Genomic DNA, 26,839 nt, shown 5'->3' on the forward strand with positions numbered 1-26,839 from the left:
CTTGAGACATATTATACAACTTGGTTAAGACTATTTATTATAAATAATCTTTTGCCAAAAAGTTGTTTTCGACACTTATTGTCTCTAAATTGACTAGCCCGAATCTACGTGCGTTACATTACATATCACCATCAGTATAAAAACATTCATTATAATATATCATGACAAACCAAAGTGTCGGTAATCAAAACATATTATCATTGTAACGCCCGTAGATCGGGCTAGTCAATTTAGAGACGATAAGCGTCAAAAATGACTTTTTGATAAAAGATTATTTAGAATGAATAATCTTAAATAATTTGTAGTATATGTTACAAGGATTCCGTACATATAAAGAACGCCGAAATCCGAGTTATAACGAAGAAGTTATGACCTGTCGAAGTTTCGCGACAGAACCGGCACGACACAGCGCGACGTAAAAAGTGAATTTACGTTAGAGCAATATTTAGCCTTAGCAATCTAAATGAAGTCGTAGAATACGTTAAACCATGAGCGCGCATAAAAAGAACGCCCAAATCTGACTTCGTATGAGGAAGTTATGATTTTTCGAAGTTTCGACTTAGCGGTATGCAGCCCGAATACTCGATTTGAGACCGAGAGGTTTTTAGCCAAAACAATTTAAATGAGAATTGAAGATCTCATTAATTGTAGTAAAACGATAAAAAGATAGGCGAAAACGGACGTCGGATGAAGAAGTTATGATTTTATAACGGAGTTTTCCTGTCCCGGCCTACTAAAAATAAATAATAAAAATAAAGTCAAAATTAGCCGACGGAGTCTAAACGAAAGTTGTAGATCGTAGTTTCACCTACGCGTGGATATAAAGAACGTCGAAAACGGAGTTCGTATGAGGAAGATATGAATTTTTGAAGTTTATTAAATATTTTCGATATTTAATTTAAATATATATTGGCCGATATTATCCATGGGGGAGTCAACGACCTTATCGTCGTTACACCCTGCGTAACCTAAGATTACGCCCCGCGTAATTCAGGTTTCTAGCCCCTATAAAAGGGTGTCGAGGGCAGCCGAGTAGTTTGCTCATTTCTTCCCTTTTTCTTGCGTTTTTGCATCGTTTTGCGTGCCAGAAATACCCCGAAGCCCCGGTATCATTCCCGAGCCCCGAAGCAAGTCCCGAGGCCCCGAAGATCCCAAGAAGTGAAATTCCCGAGCCGAAGCTCTGCCCGCGAGAAGTTCGATTTTTGTAGAGATCTTCCAGATCTGCTGAGGATTACTACTTCTGCAAGTCGTAGTGTTGTCCGATCATCTTCTGATCAAGTGAGTGTGTAGTTACTTTCTTCTAACACATAAATATTAAGTATTTTCTATAAAAATACATGCTATGTGTATAATATAAAGTTGTTTATATGTGTGGGTGTATACTACCTTTCATAAACACGATAATAATACAAGTATGGTTTGAGTGTATTAAGTATATTGTTGTTTATAGGTGTGAGTGTGTGGTTACTTTCTTCTAACACATAAGTATGAAGTATTTGCTACGAAATACGTGCTATGTGTTTATATATTGTTGTTTATTTGAGGTATTGGTGGAATGGATGAACTATATAGATTTTTAATGAGTTAAACTATATATGTATTTTATATCTACAAATATGTTGGGTAGGACATGGGTAGATGAGATCCGTGAGTAGGGATCAGATCAAGAGGTTAGTTTAGATCCGTGAGTAGGGATCGGATCAAGAGGTCAGTTTAGATCCGTGAGTAGGGATCAGATTAAGAGGTTAGTTTTAGATCCGTGAGTATGGATCAGGTAAAGAGATAAACTTGTTATTAGTCTGGGAGTATGGATTAAGACTAAGTTAATTGTCCCTAGTCCGGGAGTATGGATTGGGCACAGTTATAGATCCGGGAGTATGGATCAAATATGGATTAAGATTAAGTTAATTGTCCCTAGTCTGGGAGTATGGATTGGGCACAATTATAGATCCGGGAGCATGGATCAGATCAGGATTAAGGTATAGTTAATTGTCCCTATTCCGGGAGTATGGATTGGGTACAATTATTGATCCGGGAGTATGGATCAGATCAGGAGTTTAGTTTTAGATCCGTGAGTATGGATCAGGTAGTTTTAGATCCGTGAGTATGGATCAGGTGAAAAGGTTAGTTTTAGATCTGTGAGTATGGATTGGGTGAAGAGGATAGTTTTAGATCCGTCAGTAGGGATCAGGTAAAGAGGTAAATTTTAGATACAAGAGTTTAGATCGTGTCGTTGTGAGGATCGATGGGGGTGGGATAAGAGTTGCCTTTATATGGTGAAATTGTACAAGTTTGAATGTTCTATATTTATAAATATATGATATAACATTGTGGGATGAAAACCCTATATGCTCACCAGGCTCCCAAGCCTGACCCACTCAGTTTTCTTTGTATCACAGGTATTAATACGAAGACATATTTCACAGAGAGATTTAAAGGAGATATAAATCAATTGTGTAATTTGTAAGTTCTGTTTATGCTTATATGTCTGTATCGGAACATGACATCCTGAGGTTTTATTATTAAATGAAAAATACATTCCCTTTGAGAAATGTTTTGATAAGTTATTATCATGTCTTGTTTTGGGAACAAATTCCGCAACCGTTATCTTTAAAAGATTACTCTGATTTTATAAAACAAAGCATAAACAAAATCGGTCTTTTCTGGCCGTGAAAATGGGGATGTCACAATCATAAAACCATATTAGAGTGTAATCCCAAAGATCTCGTGTGCGGAAAACATAGTGTGATGCGCTGCGATCAAGCCGACTCCCTTCCTTGAAAACAAAATACCTGAAACCAAAACTGAAAACTGTAAGCATGAAGCTTAGTGAGTTCCCCAGATACCAGATACCATACAACCCAACTGATACATACATGCTATACATAGCTAAGAGCCATACACAACCAACATATCCATAATCAAGTAAGGTGCTATGTGCCAAACATAGTCTCGCTAAGGTGCTATGTGCCAAACATAGTCTCGCTAAGGTGCTATGTGCCAAACATAGTCTTGCCATTATTTCATGGGCCGCACGTGGTCTTCCTAGTCAAGCATGGGGCCACTCCCTGGGTCTTACAGACAAGTGCCAAGGGCCACCCCCTGGTCTTTTATGCAAGTATCACAAAGACAACCGTACATACTACTCTACTTAGCTAAACATCATACAATGTGCCAAAAGCCACCTCCTGGTCTTTCATATATAATAGCATACAATGCGCCATGAGCCACCTCCTAGTCTTTCATACATATTGCCTAGGGCTAACCCTCGGGTCTTCCTATCATACATAATAACATATTGCACGCCAGGAGCTACCTCCTGGTCATTCATACATATTGCCTAGGGCTAACCCCCAGGTCTTCCTATCATAAATAATAACATACTGCGTGCCAGGAGCCGCCTCCTAGTCTTTCATGCATATTGCCTAGGGCTAACCCCCGAGTCTTCCTATCATACATAAACTAAATGGGTCGGCATTGGTGCCTTAGACCCTTACAAACAGTGAGGAGACTCACCTCGCACTACTGAACTGTGCTGATAATCCTCTGGTTGCTGACCGACAACCCTTGGAACCGCTGCTCCACTAGTTACTAGTATCAACATAACACTTAGTTCCAAACTGAACTTCAGAAGTTAAACTAAGACAACTCCGGTCAAAGTCAAAGTCCTGGTCAAAGTCAACCTTCCAGGTCAACCCTACTCGCCGAATCTGCCTACTGACTCGTCGAGTTCATATGCTCAAAGTCCTTCCATTCGCGACTCGACTCGCCGAGTCCATCGATTTCCGAGTCCTGTCCTGTCCAACTCATTAAGTCTCCATTCGACTCACTGATTCGGGTCTTAACTCGAAGGGTTTGTGGTTTCGCGACTTGACTCGCCGAGTCCAAGAACAGACTCACCGAGTCCAAGGGAATCTTCAACAGACTTGTCGAGTTGTTCTTCCAACTCGTCGAGTTCCTGCCCAACTTCATCCAACTCGTCGAGTTCACCCTTGTGACTTGCCGAGTCGCTTCAGCTCTTAATCCATGCAGTGGATTTTCGAGCCAAACAGGGGCTCCAACTCATAGATCCACTCTCCCAAAGCCCATTCCCCACGTAAAGTTGCAACCTTTACGTGTAGCTAAGGAGATTTAGGCTATACACACCACAAACTAGGGTTTAAGACAACCATGCTTCACCTACACTCTCAAGGCTGATACTTTATGACTCTCTAGACCAAGACACAACTGGAGCTGAAGGGATTCAGCTTGGGGACGTCCAAACCCGAAATGTATCATACTTGGTCCAAAATCTCACAAAGAGGGACATGAAATGATCCAATAATTAATAAGGCAAGGAAGGAACTTGATTACCAAATTGAGCAGCTAAAGAGATGAATCTTCTGGATCCACAACCTTCCTCTTGAACCCTCAACTCCTTCTTCTCCTTCTAGGCTTCAAGAACACTCCAACTCTTCAACAATGGCTTATACACTCAAAGAGAGCACTAGGGTTTCGTGGAATAGCTTCTGGACAATGGGGGCTACAAATGAGGTTGATAGAAAGAGAATGAGATGCTTAAATATGGTACAAGTCCCAAAATTAGGGCTTTCTCTACCCAGACCAGACTCGCTGAGTCAGTCTCCCCGACTCGCCGAGTCGTTCACTTAAGCCGCGACACGGATCACGCTCTGACTCGTGGAGTTCCTCCTTGGACTCGACGAGTCAACCCCTTGACTTAGGGTTTTCCTTCATTTCTTGGTCTTTCTGATTCTGGGTGTTACAAAAAACCACTTAACCATCCCTTTCCTTCTCGCTTCTTATTCTCGGCCTCTCACATCCCATTTCCAACTCCATCTCAATTCTAAAACTCTCTCTATAACCTAAAGAAAATCCTATCTTCCCCTCTAAAAACCGTGGGTGCATTAGTGTGTGTCCAAGAATACTTCATCAAAGATCATCATCTCGGTAAGCTACTTCTCATCAAGGTGTTTAACTTCATGTTCATGTTAAACTTACTTGTCTTAACACTCCATTTCATGATCCATGTCCCTTAGAACCCTTATAAGTTCGAGATCCACTAAAGGGAGCTTGTTAGAGCCGAAAACTCCTCCAATCTTCTTCCAAAACCGATCCATCAACCCCAATGTGAGTTCATACACCCTATTTTCGGTTTTTACTTTGTTTTGGGGGAGAATACAAGTTGCTTTGTGTAGATCTATGTGTTTAAGCATGATTATGTGTGTTTTACCATGTTAAATGTTGTGTTTATGTGTTGTAAACTTCATAAACTCGAAAACATGCTAAAATATGATTATATTTGTAGAACACAACACTTGATACAACTTATTATACAAAGAAAAGGTTTAAAACATTACAAGGTTGTTTAAAAATAAGAAGATCGCATAAGAGGGCCAAAAATGACAAAACAATCATAAAGTGAAGTTATTATATAACTCATGGTTTTGAAGGGACCAAAAAGGATTTATTTGAATAAATATGGACCTTTATGCTTTTTTTATGATTTCAAAATGGCTAAAAGTGTAAACTTTCACAAAATGGGCCTTCATGGTTTTCATTGGCTAAACTTGTAAATTATTGGCTTTTATGATTTAAATTATCATTTTAGACAAATTTGGGCAAAAAATGTAAATTTTCGATGAAAAGGGCTGAAAATGTTAATTTATTTTAACTTGGGCCGAAAGGTTAAATTTATATATAGTTGAAAATGTCAATTTTGATAAAACTGGGGCCAAAAGTGTTATTTCTATCAAAAAGGGGCTAGAACTGCTAATTCGTTTAAAACAAGCCCAAAAATGTAAACTTTTGGTCTTAAAGGACTTAAAGTGTCATTTTTACCAAAAATATGCCTTAATTGAAAATTTTCGGTTTTAAGGACCAAAAATGTCTTTTTACAAAAAGTGGGCATTTTGGTAAACAATTAAGCTCAACCCACCAATGTAACAACAAACAGATTAATTACGACATTTACACTTTAATTGGGCCTGGAATATATCTTATGTGTTCATTGGGCCTTAGTGGTCCATTTACATAATTGTTGGGCCTGAAATATCCATTTACATGCTTATTGGGTCTGGAATATACATTACATGTTTGTTGGGCCTTAGTGGTCCATTTACATGCTTGTTGGGTCTGAAATATCCATTTACATGTTTACTGGGCCTTCATGGTCCATCCATATGCTTGTTGACTTCACACATTCACGTACATACTCGTAGGGCATTGAAAACTAAATTCATACATGGAAACAACATATACTGTGCAATTCAAATTACGCGTAAATTCAATTAAGGCTTTTGTGAGATATTTCGTTTGGCACCTATCAAGTGTACAACTGTAGTTTGTAGTTATAACCCGAGTCTCCTGGAAGGAGAGCGAGAGTTTGTGTATAGATCTATACGGGGTTAACACCCCACACCTGAGCTGTTCGCTCAGTTAGACTAGGTCAGCCTAGGGTGACAAACCTTACCTTAAACAAATCGGCGTCTGAAAACGTCATGATGGGCGGATCAGTCATTATCAAGTATGGTTATAGTGACTCACAAAAAAATTAACTCAATTGTAAATTTACGAAAGACATAACAATTCTACAATTACAATATTATACAAACACCAACTTACGTTCTTGGGTACTTATACTACAACACTTTTGCAAGCAGAAAATATCGGATTTTAGTTACGCAGAAAACATGGGGTTTTCTGGAATACTTCCTTATACATTTTCAAAGCACACATGCATTAACACAGGATTCGATACAAAACATTCAAACGATTAACCTTTTTTTTTTATACAGAAAAAATCGGATTTTCTGGTGTTACAAAGCGATACAAAATTTTCATACAAATACACTTATGAACTCACCAACATTATATGTGTTGACGTTTTCAAATTAACTTGTATTATCAGGGAATCGTTAATCAAAAAGGTCGACAGGAACATATGAAAATTGTCACATTTTGTATCATCATACATTAAATCATTAACTATTTGAGAATGTAATGTTTAATATAATACTTGATGTAAACAATGACGGTTATATTTTGAATGTATGATAATGGTGTTTGTCAAGTTTCATTTATATTCACTGTGATGATATTACAATATGAAGTCACTCAAGCCCACGGACGTTTTCGCCGTTTTTTCTCTGGTTCGGGGGTTTGACACTAAACTTTGGCTTGTATTTGTGAATTCAAATGTTTTTCAGGTACTTATCGAATTGCGAAGGTGAAACTGTACAAACATACATCAACAGTTTTATGATTCGAGATTTCAGATTGTTTTCCTTATAACCCTGATTTTGAATTATGGTTTACGAACAAATTATTTGACTTTAATGTAGAAAATTGTGCAAAACAATAGTTATCAATTTTTAAAATTTTCTAAATTCTTTGTAATTTTGGTATTGGAAATTTTTTATTTATGTGGAAAATTAAAAAAAACTATTGAACTAAATGTATTTTCAAAATTCTTATTTTTATTGGAATTTTTTTTCTTCCAGAAAACGGTATTTTTTTCCGTAACTAAACGCACATTTATCATTTAAAATATAAAAATTTATTTATAAAAACGGATTAAAGTTACTACAGCTATTTTTTTTTCTTTAGTCCAATCTAGAGGCGCATGTCAAGAGCCGTTTTTTATAATTAAACTATTGGTTAAGAATACGTGATACGTCTTTACAAAAAAATGAAACCGTTTTTTTTCTTCGACTTTTCTTAAAAGAACAAATTGAATTGGTTTTTTAACCGAAAAAACCACTTTTTTTATGGAATTTAATTTCCAAAAAAACTAAAACGAGTATATAAAATCATTTTTTTTAATAAACCGGTTTAAAATCAGTATCTGTGCACCTCAAGTCTGCTATAGACTTTTTATTAGTATTAGTAGTAATGAGAGAAAAGCCCAATGCTCTTCTTACAGAATTTGGGCCGGTGTCAAAATTAACAAAGGTCCATCCAATCAAATTCCAAGAGATTGAATACCAAATTAACAAAAAAAATATAAATTGCAGCAAGTCTAGCCTTCTCTTCCCCATTCTGGATTAGGGTTTTGCAGCCGTCCTCCGAGCGTCAGCAAGCAGCGGCCAATTCTCCATCTCCGTCGCCATGGGTCGTATGCACAGTGGAGGGTACTTTCTTCCTCTATCCTCCTTCATCTGTCTGTATTTGCATATGTGTTTTGATGATTTCGATTTTTGATTTGTTTTGCTTTGTGATTTTGGTAAACAGTAAGGGTATCTCCGCATCAGCTAAGCCATACAAGAGGACTCCACCGAGCTGGCTGAAGATTTCATCTCAGGATGTAAGAAATTCTATCATTCCTTTGTTATAGTTTTAATCATCCTTATCAAGAAGTGATTTTTCGGCTAGGATTGCTTCTGTGGTGAACCTAAAAGAGGAAAAACGCACTATTTGTCTTTGTTCATTTAGGTTAGAGTCATTATTGGCTACTGAAGTATCTAACATAGATGGATTTATTCAGGTTGAGGACAACATATGCAAGTTTGCCAAGAAGGGTCTTACGCCATCACAAATTGGTGTTATTCTTCGTGATTCTCATGGTATTGCTCAGGTGAACAGTGTAACAGGAAGCAAGATTCTGCGCATTCTGAAGGGACATGGTATGCATTTACATCTCTTCTATTCAACATTTCTTCTATTTTGTACTAAAGTTGATTCTCATTTCTTGATTTTTTTAGGCCTTGCTCCTGAAATCCCTGAGGATTTGTATCACCTCATCAAGAAAGCAGTTGCCATCAGGAAGCATTTGGAGAGGAACAGGAAGGATAAAGATTCCAAATTCAGGCTCATTCTTGTGGAGAGCAGGATTCACAGGCTTGCTCGCTACTACAAGAAGACCAAGAAGCTGCCACCTGTCTGGAAATAGTAAGTCCAAATATTTTTTTTATACATCTTTCATTGTAGTTGACTTCCACCTGTTTATGAGTTTAATTGAATCCATCATGCATTTTTGCCCTATTTTTGACATCCACCTTTTTATGAGTCTAGCAAACAGTCACGTTGTCATGAAACAGGGTTTGCTATTGATAGCATTTGATAACAACATATATTCGTTTATTTGTGTATTATAGCATCCCACATTCATTTCTTTTTTCTATACAGAATTTAACTTATATAGGATTGTACTTTGATATTTTCTTCTTAGACATTATATTTGAATCCATACCCCTAATTATAGCATTAGACTAGTAGGAAGAAATAAAAGGAGAATGCCATAATAAACAAATGGGTGAAAGTATGTTGCTATTTCTTCCATTGATAATCAGATATGATTTATGTACTAACACAACATTATTTGTTTATGCAGCGAGTCCACCACAGCCAGCACTCTTGTGGCCTAGAGAAGAGAAGTGAAGGTTTATTTTATTTTTGTAAAAGTTGGAAGAATGGAGTTTCTTATTTCAAGTGGGTGTTTTCTATTTTGTTATGTAGCATGAATTTCAGTTTATATGGCATTTTTTTTCAATGATATTATATTTAACTTTCAAGGGTTGTGTCTTGACTCTTGATGCTTATACTTGGTTTTAGACTCATGCTAAGTTTAGCATACTAGCTGTGAAAAGCTAGATGCTAGATGATAAACTAACTTCAAGATATAAATTGGCATTTATAATTTTTTTATATAATTAAGAATGTATTTGGAATGTATCTAAAAAAGCTTCTAAAAAAACTAGTTTAAATAGCTTCCAAAAAAATTTCTCCCTCTCTCTCACACACACAAGCAAAACCTTCAAATGAATGACATAATCATAAAAACTCATCCCTAATACCATTTTTTTTATTCCGGACAAACACAACAAAGCAATTTTGTAAATAAGAAAATTTAGTAAAATCATGATTATGTCAATTTCAAATACCATAATTTTGTAAAAAAAGCAATGTAATTTGAATTTTTTGAACTTTTAACAGATTTACAAAATTAAATAAATTTATACAAAAGAATTAAATCCATTCTGTTTTTACAACCAAACTTTTTAACATATTTAAATTCATTCTCCGACTCCTTCCAAAAATCACAACCACGTATATCCTCAAGGAAAGTAGCTTCATCGAAATATCATTAAACATCACCTTTCATCTCTTCAATTCAATTCCAAGGTTCAAAGTCATGTTTTAATTAACCAAAGCAATTCAAAAAATACATAATTGTTTACCTAAGATCTTGAGAACTATCACTGTCTTCAACTCGGACATTAGCTGTAGATATGTTCCACGTGTTTCCTCCTTCTTTAAGGTAAACTTCGTAAACCCCATTTATAGTTTCGAGTTTTCCCATTGGAGTAAAAAAATAAGTTTTTTGACTTATTACCGGTTTCACACCAGAATAATAAAAAAAATGTTTGGGCAAGGGCGTTTTTAAAAACAACTTGTAATCTCTAATAAGTTCATTTTTCATAACTCCTTTACGATTTTCTTATCAAAAAACATTTTATTCCAACCTTTTAAAGCAATTGACTAATATACCCTAAACCTAATAGTTTTGAAAACCGGACCGGACATCGAACCGGCCGTGTTACAGGTTTGATGATTCAAGTGGTCCGACTGGTTGGACCGGTCCTAAAAACTGGATATATATATATATATATATATATATATATATATATATATATAATTCACGTTTGTCCATATGAAAAGAAATGTTTTAAGAGTTAAAGTTGAAAGGAAAATATTGCGGGTTTCATCTTTAAAATGAATTGATAAAAAAAAAAAAAAAGAACAGCTATATAAGTAATAAGTAATAAGATACAAAGAAAGAATGGAAACTATCCCACATCGATGAAATGTAAGAAGTATGGAGGTGTGCCTTCATTATATAAACTTCTCCCACTCCAAGCATTTGTTAGTAGTATTGGGGTCCAACTCAAAGGCAGTGGGCCAAGTTACTAAATTGGGCTTGTTTCTATTTAAATGGACCAAAAGTTTAGTCTTTTTAAATTTTAAATTTAGTTAATTCCGGTTTTGGCTGGTTAACCTACCCGGTTCTGACCGGTTTTTGACTAAAACGGCAGTTTATTCCGGTTTATAAACTGACAGTTTTTAGGCTAATAAAATCGGATTCCTTACCAACAGTGCCAAATACCCTTATACATGACATTCGCCGCCTCCATCTGCCATCGCTGCTTCGGTTGTGCTCGCGACTCCTGAAGCTAAAATCGATAAGGTGCTGTTCCTTCGAACCCACAATAAAGACAATAAAGGTTCGTTTTTCCTTTTATCTGTATGTTTTCATGTGTTCATGCGTTTCTGCTGATGTCGTTTTTTTCTTTTTTTTCCTTTCTCTGTTTGCGTTTCATGCGTTTCTGTCAATCTTCTTCTTCTTCTCTTTTCTTTTGTTTTTTTGATTCTCTGAATTTTCCATGCTGTCGATTTTTCCATCTGTCAATCCACCTGTTTCCTGTTTCCTATGGATTTGGAAGTGTGCTGCTGTCGATTTTATTTATTCAAGGGCGTAGTTTACCTTGAAATGTGAATTCATAACTGATTTTAATGTGTAGTTTTACCTTTGAATGTGAAATCTGATTTTGAATGAAATGTCTTTGAATGTGTAGTGTTTGTGCTTTAATTGTCAAGCTTATATGATACCTTGAATGTGCATGTGTTTGTGCTTCAATTGTAAAGCTTAAATGACACCGTGAATACAATTTAGGTTATGGACACCAATAATGTTAATCTTGATGATTGTGAAATATCAAAAAATAAGCTTAAGCCTAATATAAAAGAAAGTCCTTTAGGGTAATTTTGCACATATAAGCTGTTTTTTTTTTTTTTTTGCCAAACACTAAAAATGAAATTTATAACGTTTTCACACCTGATAAGCTTAGCCAAACATCTATTTAAAAACTCGGTTTTGAAGCGGCTATAAGTTACAAGTCAAAAAGTTAAAAGCCTTTTTAAATAAGCTTTGCCAAACACTCTGAAATTATTGTTTATAAATCTTAGAGCTTCAAGATGTTGCGATATGAGTTGTCTCGTAGTAGACATAGGGCTCAAATTTTTGGGATTGATAATTCGCTGGGATTCTACTTTTGGGAGATCTGTTGTAAAGGAAAAAATCTGAATAAAAGAATTAGGGCTTCACGTTAATAAAATTCACAGGGATTCTACTTTGTGTTTATGCTTCAAAGAGAGAATGAATTCTCACTCTTTTCTGTTTGTTTTTACCTTTTCCTCCTCAAGTTACAAGACTTTTCTTTCAATGCAATGCATGTATCGGTTTTTAAAATTAGAGTCCTATTTTGTAAATATTTAATTCTTCAGGGTCCAGAATAGATGCCATTATAATAAAAAGTGCGTGAAATATCCGCACGCGTGACGGGAGTCTGGGCAAAACGCCACCACTGACCACCAATGATCGCAACCCTTGCCAGTAATACGTTAGGAATCCTGCGCCACTTCCGTTCTTCTTCTTCTTCTTCCTACTCTCTAGATATCAAGTTTCATGCCCTAACCTCCATCATGGATTCCATTAACATTAACGGAAGCTCATCTTTCTCCACCTCTGCTCGTTCTTCTAGAAGGTACATCTCTCTAAAGCCATGTTTCGAAATAATTAAGCCTGTTGTTTTTAGTTTTATTAATTAGAAGATGACATTTAGATTTTGTGCAATAGCAGTGGTTTATACGTCCAACGTCAAATTGTTTGATGGATTGATTTGGTGTTTTACATGTCTACTTGTTTATCGTTTAGATTACTGTTTAAGTACACACTATGTTATATAAAATAAGGTATTCATGTCTGAATTGTAGACTCAGTTTTTCCTTTTGATTTTAGTAAGATGTGCAGGAACTCTGAATGTGATCATTAGTATGGGCATATACTGAAACCTAGCTGATATTAGTCTCTTATGGATACAATATTTGAAGAAACCTTCTTCACAGTTAAGAATTCTGACTAATAAAAACACAGATCAACATCCATGACATTTCAACATTTTAAATTACCTTTCCCCAAAACAAATAACTTCTGTAACGTTAACCAGCTAGTTGTAAAGTAAAAGATTACAGCTGCAGTTTGTATGTATACCTTAGTCATCCTAATTTCAGCATTGCACTAGAGAGTAGGAGAAAAGATTATCATAAGTTGTTACTTGTTAGATTTCCTTTTCAATGAACTTGTAATTGCAGAGTACGAGAATTTTTCAGTTGTATTTTAAGTAATAATTCACTTTCACCTATCTTGATAATAAAATGCATGAGAAAAAGAAACAACTACAATTCTATTGCTACTAACCTACAAAACTCCTGAAAGTTTGTGTACACCTTCATGAACTACAAACCAGATAACAAGACATGCAGATAGATGGATTCTGTTTTGATGCAAAACCTAGTTTTAGAACCTGATGATGAAAATTTGGTACATTAATTTAAAATTATTTACCCTAAATGACCATATGTGTAATTTTTAATTTGGTGGCAGTGGTGGTGGAGGTAGAGGTTCATCAATGAAAGAAAGCCATGGAAGGTCAAGGGGCCGAGGTGGAGGTGGGCAAGATAGAATTGATGCTCTTGGCAGGCTCTTGTAAGCATTATGAATCTTTTCTAAGTTTTAAAAAGATAGTTTTGTTTTTTTCATAAGTTGAATACTTGATATGCTATAGTTGTTTTTTTTTTTTTTTTTTGCAAAATGATAGCAGAAAGTAGGCTCTCATTGAACCAAAATATAAAATTTGTTTATTTCCATCAAACTAAACTTGTAGGACCCGTATCCTGCGACATATGGCTTCTGAGCTGAAACTAAATATGAGGAGTGATGGGTATGTCAAAGTTGAAGATCTATTGAGACTCAACATGAAAACATTTGCCAATGTTCCAATAACTTCTCATACAATTGATGATATTAAGGAGGTTCTCCTCACTTTTTTTTCATCTTCATTCAGCTCTGCTTTTAGTAATAAGAGATCATTAATTATATGTATTTTCACATCATGCTAACAATAAGAAAGAAAGAAGCTTGAATTTTTGTTGTTGGTTGTAAATTTGTAACGTGTGCTTTAGGCTGTGAGAAGGGACAATAAACAGAGGTTTAGCTTGCTTGAAGAGAATGGGGAGCTTTTGATTCGTGCAAACCAAGGTCATACAGTAACTGTATGTAAACAATTATTTATTCTTTAGGGTTTTATCTTATACAAACAAATGGCAATGTACTTTCATTTTTACTTTGAAAGTATGTTGCTATTTCTTGCATCCTTTAATAATAATTACTCTGTTGGTTGGGTTGGCAGTTGGTTGAGACAGAAAGTTTACTTAAACCCATCCTCTCACCTGAAGAATTTCCTGGTAATGACATTTTATAATTTTTTTTTTCTTAATGTTTGTGTTGATCTTTTCTTGATGTTTTTGTTGTCCAGTTTGTGTGCATGGAACCTACGGAAAGAATTTAAAATCAATATTGGAGACTGGTCTTAAACGCATGCAAAGGCTACATGTCCATTTCTCTTCTGGATTACCAACCGATGGTGAAGTAATTAGTGGTAAAAATTCCTCATCATACTTCCGATTCTTGCTATTACAACAAAAACTTGTTATTAGGACATTCATTATATATATATACTACTTTGAAAACATTTACCCAATTATAGCATAGGTTTTCAAAACAAAGAAATGAAACTACTGTAGGATGGTATAATAAACCAATTTAATTGATGAAAGTATGTTGTTGTTTTATTAACCTTTTGGTTGAGAATTTGTTATTGCTTGTATTGTTGTAGGAATGAGGAGGGATGTGAACGTGTTGATATTTCTTGATATTAGGAAAGCTATTGAAGGTACTAGTCACTACTCACTTATTGAAATGTTATACTCTCAGCTGCAATTAGGTTTCCTTTTTCAAGATGAAATTACCTATTTGCCCCCATAGTGATGGAGAAAGTATTTGGCAGGGGGGATGAAGCTTTACATATCGGACAACAAGGTGATCTTAACAGAAGGTTTTGAGGGTGTTGTCCCTGTCAAGTATTTTGAGAGGATAGAGTCATGGCCAGATAGGAAGCTTATACCTTTTTAATACACTCTCATCCCCTAAAATTTAGCATCATGATTTCGGAAAACCCACCCACATTACATGTAAGTGTCATACTACTTAAATGAAACTCATTAAATAGACTTTTACCGGAAATGTGGATAAATCAATAGGTAAAATACATAGATACATAATAGGTTGTGTTTTTTTTTGTATTTTGTCATATAAATATCTACTCTTGATACAAGATAACATTTTATTACAAAATGTGTGGCAAATTGTTAAACCGATTACAAAAGTCGGGTAACCGGTTAATTAACACTATTCGGTTTGTAGGTCTACCCATGAGTATCACGTAAAGTATCCAAATTTATGATCTTGATAGTTTAAATATTTAACCTTTGGAATTTTCGTTATCTAGTCCAAAATATGAGTTTTAACAATTCTAACAAATGTTACGTACATATAAGTTTATAACCATATCACTCAGTAAAGTTTAATAATTTCAATTTCTAACATCAACTTTTGATTATTAGGTATTTTAAGTTAATGTTATGGATTAGGATGTAAGTAGTAATAACACAACAAACCTCATATTTATAATAACACATATAATCTCACAATATAATTTAAAGATCATATATGTCAATAGTAAAAGTATAAATATTTTGAAAAATAAATGGTTTCGAGGTTAGGTAATTGTGAGGGTATAACTATAAAAATACCATAATCATTCCAAGGCACAATTTTTTTTAGAAAAACGCTTATATCCGGTCTCATAACCATTTATCTGTTCAAAATTTGTCTTAAAACGATAGGCTTGTGTATTTTTGTCATCCTTACATCAAATTCATTTAGATAATCACATGTTGGTCCAATTGGGCATTTCATAAATCTTTAAGGTCTAATATTGTGAATATTCAAAACTTTAGGGCCGTATGTATAATTATTATCTATTTTAATAAATGAATATTTTTTTTCTACATATAATACTCTCATTCAATTTGTTAAATTTCATTTTATAGTTATTTTGAATTATTTTTTTCACATGCCATTTTATGAGTTTTTTATATTTTATTAAATTTCGCATAATATTTTAATATAATAATTACAATAAATTTAATTTCAAGATTTCTAAATTAAAGTTTATTATTTATTTTTGTTTAAATTTAAAAGACAAAAAAACATTTCAATTTTAATAATTCATTATTTTTCTTATTTTCTCATAAATCCAAAGTTTCAAATATTTAGACCTTTATATATATTTTTCCTAATTAACCCATATAATATATGGTTCTCATAACTAGTTAATTGATATTTATACATCTAATATTTTACGGAAGCAACACCATATAAAAGGATAGTCTGGTCGAGTGTCCCATGAAAGATTAGTTTGATCAAAATGTATGGTGGATTGGATTTTGTTCGGTAAAGATGCTTCGTCGTAGGGATGAGAATGGGTTCAAACCCGGACCGGTAGATCCGGAACCGGTTAACGGGGATTGGAAAACGGACCTGTATATAGGAACCAGTTCCGGTTCGATTCCGGGTAAAGTAAGTTTAGAACCGGAAAACCCGACAACATTAAAGTGGGTCAGGTGGAACCGGGTAAAGTGGGTCTAGAACCAGGATAATTGGGAAATCCAGAATTTTTTTGTAATTACTTAGTGATCGAACTTTGAAAATTTTCAATTCTGATATCCCAACTTCGGGGGACTGTAAGTCATTGAATATTAAACCAAAAATGACAAAATTTTAGTCTAAAATCATGTACAAACTCTAAACTACACGTTGTAAAAAACCTCATAATAATCCGGTTTCAAACAAATTAGATATGCATTTTTAAAACTTTACAAAATATACAAATAAAGCTGAAAAACAGAAAATTCACAGCTTTGATATCCTGACTTTGGGGGACTGTAAGTCAATGAATGTGAAACCAAAAACGACAAAATTATAGTTTAGAATCATGTACAAACTCTAATACACGTTGCAAAAAAACCTCATGATAATCCGACTTCAAACGAATTAGATATGCATTTTTAAAATTTCACAAAATATAAGAATAAAGCTACAAAACAGAAAATTCAGAGCTTTGATATCCCCACTTTGAGGAATGTAAGTCAATCAATATGAAACAAAAAATGACACAATTATAGTCTAAAATCATGTACAAACCCTGAGCTACACTTTGGAGAAAACCACATCCTATTCCGACATCAAACGAATTAGATATGCATATTTTAAAACATTCACATAATACAAAAAAAAAAATCTGAAAAACATAAAATGTCCAACTTTGATATCCATAATTTGAAGGACTGTAAGTCAATGCATATTAACTAAAAAATAACAAAATTATAGTCTAAAATCATGTACAAACTATAAACTATACTCTGGAAAAAACCTCATGTTAATCCGACTTTAAACGAATAAGATATGATTGTTTTAAACTTTTCACAGAAACCAGTTTCAGCCCTTAAAACCGGTTTTGGTTCCTAACGCGTTTCCGGTTCTTAAACCCAGTTTACCTGGACCCGAAGAACCCAAAACCCGGATTATCTGAACCCGGATAAATACATTCTTTAAACCCAAGACCCGGACCGGTTCTACATGTTCTAGTTCTAACGGTTTTGATTCCGATCCGTTTTTTCGGTTTTAAATCTCATCACTACTTTATCATTACTTTGTCACTACTTTGTCGTATTGAATAAAATCAAACTTTGGATGGACCCACCACACATTATTAGCATAGGAAGGAGGTCGGAGGTCCCTCCAATAAAATCACAAATTTGAGTGTTTTTTCTAATTACTTAAATTTATATTTTTAATTTTTAATATTATTTTACCAATAAGATCAAATTTGAATCTTTTCTAATTAATCAAATGAATACTTTTTCTTACTAAATGCAACCATTCTTCCCATCAACTTTCAAAAACTCCATTATTATTATTATTATTATTTTATAAATCAGTTTATTCATATTTACCTTTTTTTTTATGTCTTATCGCTTTTTATTTTCTTGTTTTATGTTTAATAGGTGAATATTTAGATAGTGATTTATGATTTGATTTTTTGTATGTGCTTTTAATTTTTTATTCCATTTTGCCATTTTGTTATTTTTTTTAGTGTTTTATGCAATTTTAAGATGGTGGGTAATGGGTATGAGTTATTGAGACAGTAGCCAACTATTAGTGTGTTATGCATTATTGAATTATCGGTATCATTTCAATAAACACAATATTTCACATAGTTTTCGGGTTTATGGATTAAAAAAAGCAATCATGTGAATTTATGATCGCTCATGTTGGATGTCACGGAATAGACTTAGATGTTGTTTGTTTTTTCGAAGCGAAAATGTCTGAAGTGTGCGGACCATCTCTGCAACCCCCTGTAGCAGAAGAGGTGAACCAAACAACTGCAACATGTAATAAAAAGTGTGTTTGTTTTTTAACGTCTGCAAACTGCTGCAATAAGCTAAAGTAATGTGTGAAGAAGTTTGAAGCAGATGGTCTAGTGCTGCGCCACGCAACACACGCGCAACCATTTTTAAGTTAGAAGTCTTCTGAAAAACAAACAACTGCGAATGATCAAATGTTGTGCGGCGCAACAATAAATGGTCAGAAGTGATTTTAAAAAAAAACAAACACCTTAGCCTTAATGCATGCAAGTGAAAATATATTCCCGTCAATCATTGCCAATCTTCTTGTTATTCAATATGAAATATATCTCCAAGTATATTGAAGCACTGTATACAACATATAAAGCTTACAATATAGTGGGAATTGTTTCAAAATTTGTGGAATAATTTAGTTGATTCATTAATGTAGCCATCATATTTGGAAATTTATGCAGACCTCAAAACAATAATGACAAATTATTCGAGTATTATTTCAATCAAGTGTTCTCAATTATCTCAATGGCATGGCTGGATGCTAACCATCATTTACTTATTTCATTTTTTAGGTGTTCTTGATTATCGCAATCCTATTTGGATGGATAAATACATGGAACTGTTTGGATCCCTTTGGATTAACAAAAATATATATTTTTACAGTCACATTAACAATAGAGTTGCAAGACAGATTTTAAACCATGTGATTGAAATATGGAAATTGTGGACTATAAGCAATAGTTTTTCTCTTGGTCATAGTGAAGAGTATCGACACCATATTTGGTTGGATTTACGTACAAATTATTAGGTGTTCTGAAGAGTATACAATGATTGAAGATGACTTTTTAAATAACATAAACCACTTGCTGAATTTCTTCGGAGCAAGTTTTGTGACATTTGAATATTGGCTTACAATGCTGGACAATAGTTTTTTCATTGCTAAAAAATAGGGTGTAATTGTTCATCTAAACAAAAATGGATCTATAATGGCCTTGATCCGTAAGACATCCTAAATCACACAACTATAGTTATCACCAAGTTCATAGTTGTCATTATATGAATGTTGATTGAGAAAACATGTATTGAATGCCACCATTTCATCATAGTTATATAATAATTGTAATATTTAGAGGGTTCATTTATATAAAAATCAATAAAAGTAAAATTACATTTTATTACTATTATTTATTTGAATGTTACTATTAAAGTTTTTTTAATAATAATAATAATAATACTGTTACTATTATTACTACTACTAATAATACTGTTACTATTATAACTATCAGTATAAAAGAGAATTTAATAAAATCTAATATTAACCAAGCATTGTGTCAACAAATAGGATGCGGGTTGAAATGGTACTAACATAATTTTTTCAATTAATATTTGAAATAGTCAATTTTAAGTATACTCAAATAACCTCACAATCGATGCAAACATAACATCTACTCTGTTAAAAAATACTACTAACATTTAATATATATATATATATATATATATATATATATATATATATATATATATATATATATATATATATATATATATATATATATATATATATATATATATATATATATATATATATATATATATATATATATATATATATATATATATATATAGTGGCGGAGCCACATGAGAACCACAGTAAGCCCAGACCCACCCTCACATTCTCAAATTTTTTAATCAAAATTTTTACTAGCCCAGGGCTCAGCTTCCTTCAAATCAATTGAATTAGTCGAAAACCCAAAGTCCCCTTAGCTCAAATCAACACCAAATTAGAAGCTAGAGGCGTCCTGAACATCGTTGTCTTCTAAATTTCTAATCCTCTTAACCGATGTTGCAGCGGGAGGGGGAGATCGGAGCATATGAGAAGCAATCAGGTTAATCAGGTTATGGTGGGTTAATATTTTATATTCCGAAACAAAGTTAGGGTATATGTTTACCGTTATATTTTATTTTATTCTAAACTATGTGCCGACCATTAGCCATATGTATGTTGGTTTTGTTTTCATCAAAGTTGATCCCACTCTTGATTCATGAACACAACTGAATTTTGCCAAGAAGTCGGTGTTATATAAGTATAAAATTGTTCCAATTTTGATGGTTGAATTTTTTAATTAAACACATGAGTTTTGATCTGATCTCGACAATCTCTTTATATTAAAGCTTGGATAGGTTTGGGTACCATAACTTTATAAGATGTTGATAAAGGGCTGCTAACAGAATTCATATAGTGAAGAATGGCGAGTTTCATGGTTATTGAAAAAACCAATCTTAAGTTGTTATATTTTGGAGTTTAATTACAGTGGAACTTCCTTTTCGTAAGTTCAATTCTCTACTTAATCATCTTTTTGCTGCATATGTCAATTTATGCCATATTTTATTGAAGGAGAGCATGTAAGCAAACATTAAATATGCAAAGATATTTGTTGCCCTTTTCACCTCAACATCGTCAAAACTCAACCAAATGCCTATTGTTTTTTCTTTTTAAGCTAGCAGAAAAAAGTGACTTCCATTTTACCTTTGAATATACATATTTGATATTTCTAGTGTTACAGTTTGTTTAGTTATTGTTTTTATTACAAGAAGCAATGTTTACTATATATATATATATATATATATATATATATATATATATATATATATATATATATATATATATATATATATATATATATATATATATATGTTTTTGATAATTCATCAGGAACATTCTAGAAAAGATTGTTGGCTCCGCCCCTATATATATATATATATATATATATATATATATATATATATATATATATATATATATATATTAAAATCAATTGACCTCAGAAAATAATATAGTTTTATATTTTGATGGTATATAATTTAAAATAAAGTTAATATGGATACGGATTTATAATATAAAATAAAGTTAAGACAAAACTTCAAAAATGGTCCCTGTGGTTTTTAAAAATATCAAGTTTAATCCCTAAGTTCAAAAAACCTCACAGATGGTCCCTGTGGTTTCAAAACTTTTAACATTTGGTCCTTCCGGCTCACTCCGTCAGTATTTCACCGTTAAGTGAGGGGTATTTTCGTCATTTCAATACCCAGGGACCATTTATGAGGATTTCTCTATTTAAAAAGACAAAACTGCAAATTTAGTCATTGTGGTTTGCAAAAATCTTTGGATGGGGTCCAAAAAGTTTCCAGCTTGCACAGAAGATCCAAAATCAATGTTTTTCTTGGTTTTAAGTCCAAAAAAGCTTGAAAAGACGATTATACCCTTTTAATTTCTTTTTTTTATTTTTTGTAATTATTCTAATACCATTTTTGTCTTAAAAATAAAAAGAAAAGAAATATATTATCCCCCACCCACCCATACGTTCTCTCTCTCTCTTTCTCTCTCTCTCTCTCTTTCTCACTCCCTTCACCAGTTATGCATCTCTGGCGTAGGAGGAAGGAAACCACTGGAACTAGTAGACCACCAATCGCCACCATGACAGTACTCCTCCTCTTCCTAATCTGCTCACCGATCTCATCCAAACACCCCCCTTTAATTGTTACTGCTACTGCTCAAATCCACATCCCATAACGAGAAGGGAAGCAGTCGAGTGGAGCACCGGAGCTACCCCCTTCCTCCCTAGCGATTGGTCGAGGAACACCACCCAAACACCCCTGACTCCTTCACTACCGACGATGTGAAAGGAAGCCACGACGGGCCTGCCGAAGATGTCGACTACAGCCCCTCCTATTGACGAAGAATCACCCAAATACTTCCCATGCCCACTGTTGTCGATGGATCGAAGACAACAACACCCGATGAGGTTTTGCTGTCGATGGATCGCGCCGGAAAACCGACCATCTGGGTTTTCAAAAATTTCTCGATTTATTGTGATTGTGTTCGGTCTAAACCATATTCCATTTGGGGGTTCCATAATTTCACTATAATAAGACGGTTTGCATAGAAATTGAGGGTTGGATTGACTCAAGTGTATCGAGATTTTGAAGGACACATCATTGAAAAGAGGGTTTAATAATGATTCCACTATTACTCCATGTTTTCATCCTTCTGTTTGCAATCCCACCACTGCTACATGTTGGAGCTTCCACCACCGATACATGTCTAGAGCTATCGCCGCAGTTAGAGAATTCGTTAGTGGGTCTTGAATCCGGAGATGAAACCCTCGTAATAGTCGGAGAAGCACAACTCAGTGGCACGAAGAACGGAGAAGGGGAATTCGTCGATCTCTGATGAAAATACACTGTGTGTGTGAGAGAGAGAGAGGGAGAGGGAGAGAGAGAGAAGTATCAGTGGAGGGAGGGAGGGAGAACGAGACCTAAGAGAGATAGAGTTTTACATATTTTATTATTATTATTGAAATGTTAATAAAATGAAAAAAAAATGTAAAAGTAAATAAATAAGGGTATAACCGTCTTTTCAAAATTTTTTGGACTAAAAACCCAGAAAAACCTTGATTTTGGATCCTCTGTGCAAGCGGGAAACTTTTTGGATCCCATCCAAAGATTTTTGCAAACTACAAGGACCAAATTTACAGTTTTGTCATTTAAAAAAAATAATAATAAAATATAAATATTTAATATAACCCCCCCCCCCCCCCCCCCTCTCTGTGACAAGAGCTGTATGCTTCTGTAACTCTAGTGTGTAATTGTTCTCTCCATTTTCCCTTTCGTTTTTCTCTATCTGCATTTGTTGTGTTGGTAAATTCTCCTGTAAAAATCATGGCTAGAGCTTCTTCTTTTATTACTTCTTTTTCTTTATTCTTCATTTACCCATCCATCTAATCAGGGGTGAAAATCCCTCCAAGATCTCGAGCACGCAGAGTAGAGAGTATACGTTAGCAAAGGGTAATTCGAGGAATCTCTCATATTCCAGTAGAAGCACTAAGAAGAACCAGAATTAGAATCGGTTCAATTGGTGAAAACCCTCTTCTTCAAGGTCTCAATAGTGTAGGAGGAGGCCCTACTTCTGAAACAAACCCATCATTCTTACATTCTTCTGAAGCGGCATAGGGTAATCGAAGACACCGTTCACGCCTATTCTCAAGATTAATATCGGAAAGTGCTGCTTCTCTTTCCTCCATTTCATCTGCCCTAAACAAAGCAAAAAGATTGATTGGAGATCTTGAAACATACATCAATGATCGACTTTTTAGAAGTTCAGATGTTTCACAGATTCTACCAGGTAATCAAGAACACAACACTTATCTTCCAAATGGTGGTGATATTCACCTTCAACTGCTCAGAATGTAAAGATGAATACGAATCCAAATCTAAATCCTGTTGTCCCTGTTTCTTCTAGTTCTTCACAAAGAGCGATTGCTACTACTATTGTTCATTTGGATAATCTATCAACTAATAGTGCTCTAGAGATTGATCTAACTATATCGTATCATTCTTCTTCTTCTGCTAGGAGAGCTGTTGTTTTAAGGGCGTTGAGTATGGAAGGTGGAACTTCAGATGAAGAAGAATAACAGGTTGGAGAAGATAAGTGGGTGGTGCTTCGTAAGAGAGAGAGAGATATATTAAATTTCTTTCCTTTTTTCTTTTTCTTTTTTAATAAAAAAATTAAGATAATAAGAGAAAACCTCATAAATGGTTCATGGCTATTGAAATGACAAAAATACCCCTCACTTAACGGTGAAATGCTGACGGAGTGAACCGGAATGATCAAATATTAAAATTTTTGAAACCATAGGGACCATCTGTAAGGTTTTTTGAACTTAAGGATTAAACTTGATATTTTTGAAAACTACAGGGACCATTTTTGAAGTTTTGTCTAAAGTTAATATGGATAAGGATTTATTTATAATAAAATAATCAAAAGTTATACTATGTAAAGTAAAAGTTAAATATAGTAAATCAGAAGGGTATAAATGAAAAGTTTGGTAAACTTAAGGATTGGTTAACACAATTGACATGGAGAATCTTGATACAATTTCAAGAACCGTTTCGTTGGTTGATAGTAGCCTAGTAATATACTAGCAAATTAGCAGCTCCCTTAGGTCCATGTTCGTGTCGATGGGAATAATTCAAGTTTAATTTGCATATGGAACTGGAATCGATCCCCCGCGTGGAATCTTGTTGTTATGTCGGTGTCAACACCCGTTGACGGAGTCTGGTCAAACGACAGCGTTGACGACACCAGCAGGCAGCACTGCTTACTTTAGGAATCCTGCCTTCTTACTTCTTCTTCACTTCCATTTCAATCACACACTTGCATTGACATCACCCTTCCAACTCTCTACTCATCAAGTTTCCAGAACTAACCTCCATCGATCATGGGTTCCATTAACAACGATACTGGTGGTGGTGGTTGTGATGGGGAAGATAGAATTGATGCTCTTGGAAGGCTCTTGTAAGTAATCAATTTTCTTAATGTCAGCTTCATTTTCTGTATTTCTTTGACATTCTGATTTAAAAATTAGTTCATTCAATTTGGAATTAATTGGTTATACAAATCAGAACCCGTATCCTGCGACATATGGCTTCTGAGCTGAACTTAAAGATGAGGAGTGATGGGTATGTCAAGGTTCAAGATCTATTGAGACTTAACATGAAGACAGCCGCCAATGTTTCAATAACTTCTCATACTTTTGATGATATTAAGGAGGTAACTCCCATCTCTCTACTCACTGTTTTTATCTTTCCAATGTTCCAATAACTTCTCATACTTTTGATGATATTATATTTTTTCCATGTTCATGTTTTGTAAGTGTTTTTATTTGTGGGGATGGTGAAAATTGACATCAATTATTGTAAATGTTTTGGTCTTTATTTATTTTATGGAGTATTTATTTGTGGGCTCTACCACATTTGTCAGTTTTTTTTTTTTTTTTTGTTGTGTGTTCTAATTCTTCTTTTGATTTTCATCTGGTTGTAATTAATATACGTTAGGCTGTCAGATTGGATAACAAGCAGCGGTTTAGCTTGCTTGAAGAAAATGGGGAGCTTTTGGTTCGTGCAAACCAAGGTCATACACTCATGGTAATGCATACTTCATCATTTCATTGTGATGCAAAAAATAGCAACGTACTATCATTAATTTTTTTTTTTATTATTTCATTTTTTCTTATTACAACATTGCACTTTGAAAAAAAAATTGCTCGATTATAGCAATATCATATAAATATTAAATATAAAACATTTTTACTATAGTATAATTACGTAAATTTTAAAAAATATAATATCCAGATAAGAAAAAGATTGAAAGTGCAATGCCATGATTGGATGTATATCTCAAAGTAAAATGTTTAATAATATATATTTTTTATTTTGAAAGTACAATGGTGTAATAGAAAGAAATGGAAGCATGATGCTAGGTATAATATACAATTAAATGAAAGTATGTTGCTATTTCTTGCGTTCTCTCATAAAAGTTATACTATCCGATTGGCAGTTGGTTGAAACTAAAAGGTTACTTAAACCCATCCTCTCACCTAAAGAATATCCTGGTAATCACATTCTACTTATCACACATTTTACAATTTAGTCTTTTTTTCTTCCTTTGTTCATCGTTTTTTTTTTTTGTGTGTGTGTGTGTGTGTGTGTTTATTGTCCAGTTTGTATACATGGAACCTACAAAGAGAAGTTAAATTCAATCTTGGAAAGTGGTCTTAAACGCATGAAAAGGTTACATGTACATTTCTCTTTTGGATTACCAACCGATAATGAAGTAATTAGTGGTAAATTTCTCCGTTTTTGCATATTTTTTTTTGAACGGGAAAATATAAATATTGGTGATAAAATTTGAAAAAAATCATTTTTGCAGGGATGAGGAGGGATGTCAACATCTTGATCTATCTTGATGTTAGGAAAGCCATCAAAGGTACTCACTTTTTCAAGTCAAGATAAAATTACGTATTTGCCCTCTCATTGATAGAAAGTATTTGGGTGGGGTTTTTCAGGGGGGATGAAGCTTTACATATCGGACAACAAGGTGATCTTAACAGAAGGTTTTGAGGGTGTTGTCCCTGTCAAGTATTTTGAGAGGATAGAGTCATGGCCAGATAGGAAACTTATACCTTTTTAATACACTCTCATCATCAACTGAAGTAAGCATCATGATTTTGACATATGTACATGTCGAATATATCTCAAAAGAAGGATGTTTAATTGGTTTACATGTTTTATTCTGTTTGTGTTATTTAATATAATATGAGAACAAATAAAGTTTTGATCTTTTATCTTGTTCGAAATAAAGGGGTGAAATAAATATACAAATATCATAAATTTTGATCTTGATGCAAGATAACTTTTAGTAGAAAATTGTGTGATAATACTTGAAAGTTAGAAGGATAAGAATGATCGCATGGTTGTTAAACCAATTACAAAAGTAAGGTACAAAGGGATATAGCAATAGCTATTTGCTAAAATGATTATGTTTGAAAGACAAATATATCAAGATACGCATATTTTCAATGTTTATCATAAAATAACCACCTAACTGGCAGTGACACCGAATGAC

General features: G+C 33.9%; 3 protein-coding genes across 5 annotated transcripts; all 3 read left to right on the forward strand.

Annotated features, from left to right (window-relative positions):
- The first annotated feature begins 7,972 nt into the window (after window positions 1–7,972).
- Window positions 7,973–9,509, forward strand: LOC111876935 (40S ribosomal protein S13). Its single transcript, XM_023873490.3, has 5 exons — window positions 7,973–8,129; window positions 8,230–8,302; window positions 8,483–8,621; window positions 8,700–8,886; window positions 9,329–9,509. Exons 1-5 carry the CDS (start codon window positions 8,107–8,109, stop codon window positions 9,360–9,362), a joined length of 456 nt encoding a protein of 151 aa, XP_023729258.1. The 5' UTR covers window positions 7,973–8,106; the 3' UTR covers window positions 9,363–9,509.
- A 1,363-nt stretch (window positions 9,510–10,872) lies between these two features.
- LOC111876933 (uncharacterized) lies at window positions 10,873–15,321 on the forward strand. Of its 2 annotated transcripts, XM_023873486.3 has the most exons (9): window positions 10,873–11,219; window positions 12,280–12,539; window positions 13,439–13,540; window positions 13,719–13,866; window positions 14,017–14,106; window positions 14,244–14,298; window positions 14,370–14,492; window positions 14,730–14,786; window positions 14,901–15,321. In XM_023873486.3, exons 2-9 carry the CDS (start codon window positions 12,370–12,372, stop codon window positions 15,023–15,025), a joined length of 870 nt encoding a protein of 289 aa, XP_023729254.1. In that variant the 5' UTR covers window positions 10,873–11,219; window positions 12,280–12,369; the 3' UTR covers window positions 15,026–15,321. The 2 variants fall into 2 exon arrangements, with proteins under 2 accessions (XP_023729254.1, XP_023729256.1); XM_023873488.3 differs by lacking the exon at window positions 12,280–12,539.
- A 7,661-nt stretch (window positions 15,322–22,982) lies between these two features.
- LOC111876934 (uncharacterized) lies at window positions 22,983–26,553 on the forward strand. 2 transcript variants are annotated; one of them, XM_023873489.3, is made up of 8 exons: window positions 22,983–23,557; window positions 23,786–24,730; window positions 24,838–24,985; window positions 25,270–25,359; window positions 25,772–25,826; window positions 25,935–26,057; window positions 26,144–26,200; window positions 26,280–26,553. In XM_023873489.3, exons 2-8 carry the CDS (start codon window positions 24,654–24,656, stop codon window positions 26,402–26,404), a joined length of 675 nt encoding a protein of 224 aa, XP_023729257.1. In that variant the 5' UTR covers window positions 22,983–23,557; window positions 23,786–24,653; the 3' UTR covers window positions 26,405–26,553. The 2 variants fall into 2 exon arrangements, with proteins under 2 accessions (XP_023729257.1, XP_042752528.1); XM_042896594.2 differs by having other exon boundaries at window positions 22,983–24,730.
- The last annotated feature ends 286 nt before the right edge of the window (window positions 26,554–26,839 follow it).

Source organism: Lactuca sativa, chromosome 7 (assembly GCF_002870075.4).
Source record: "Lactuca sativa cultivar Salinas chromosome 7, Lsat_Salinas_v11, whole genome shotgun sequence".
NCBI classification, from domain to species: Eukaryota; Viridiplantae; Streptophyta; class Magnoliopsida; order Asterales; family Asteraceae; genus Lactuca; species Lactuca sativa.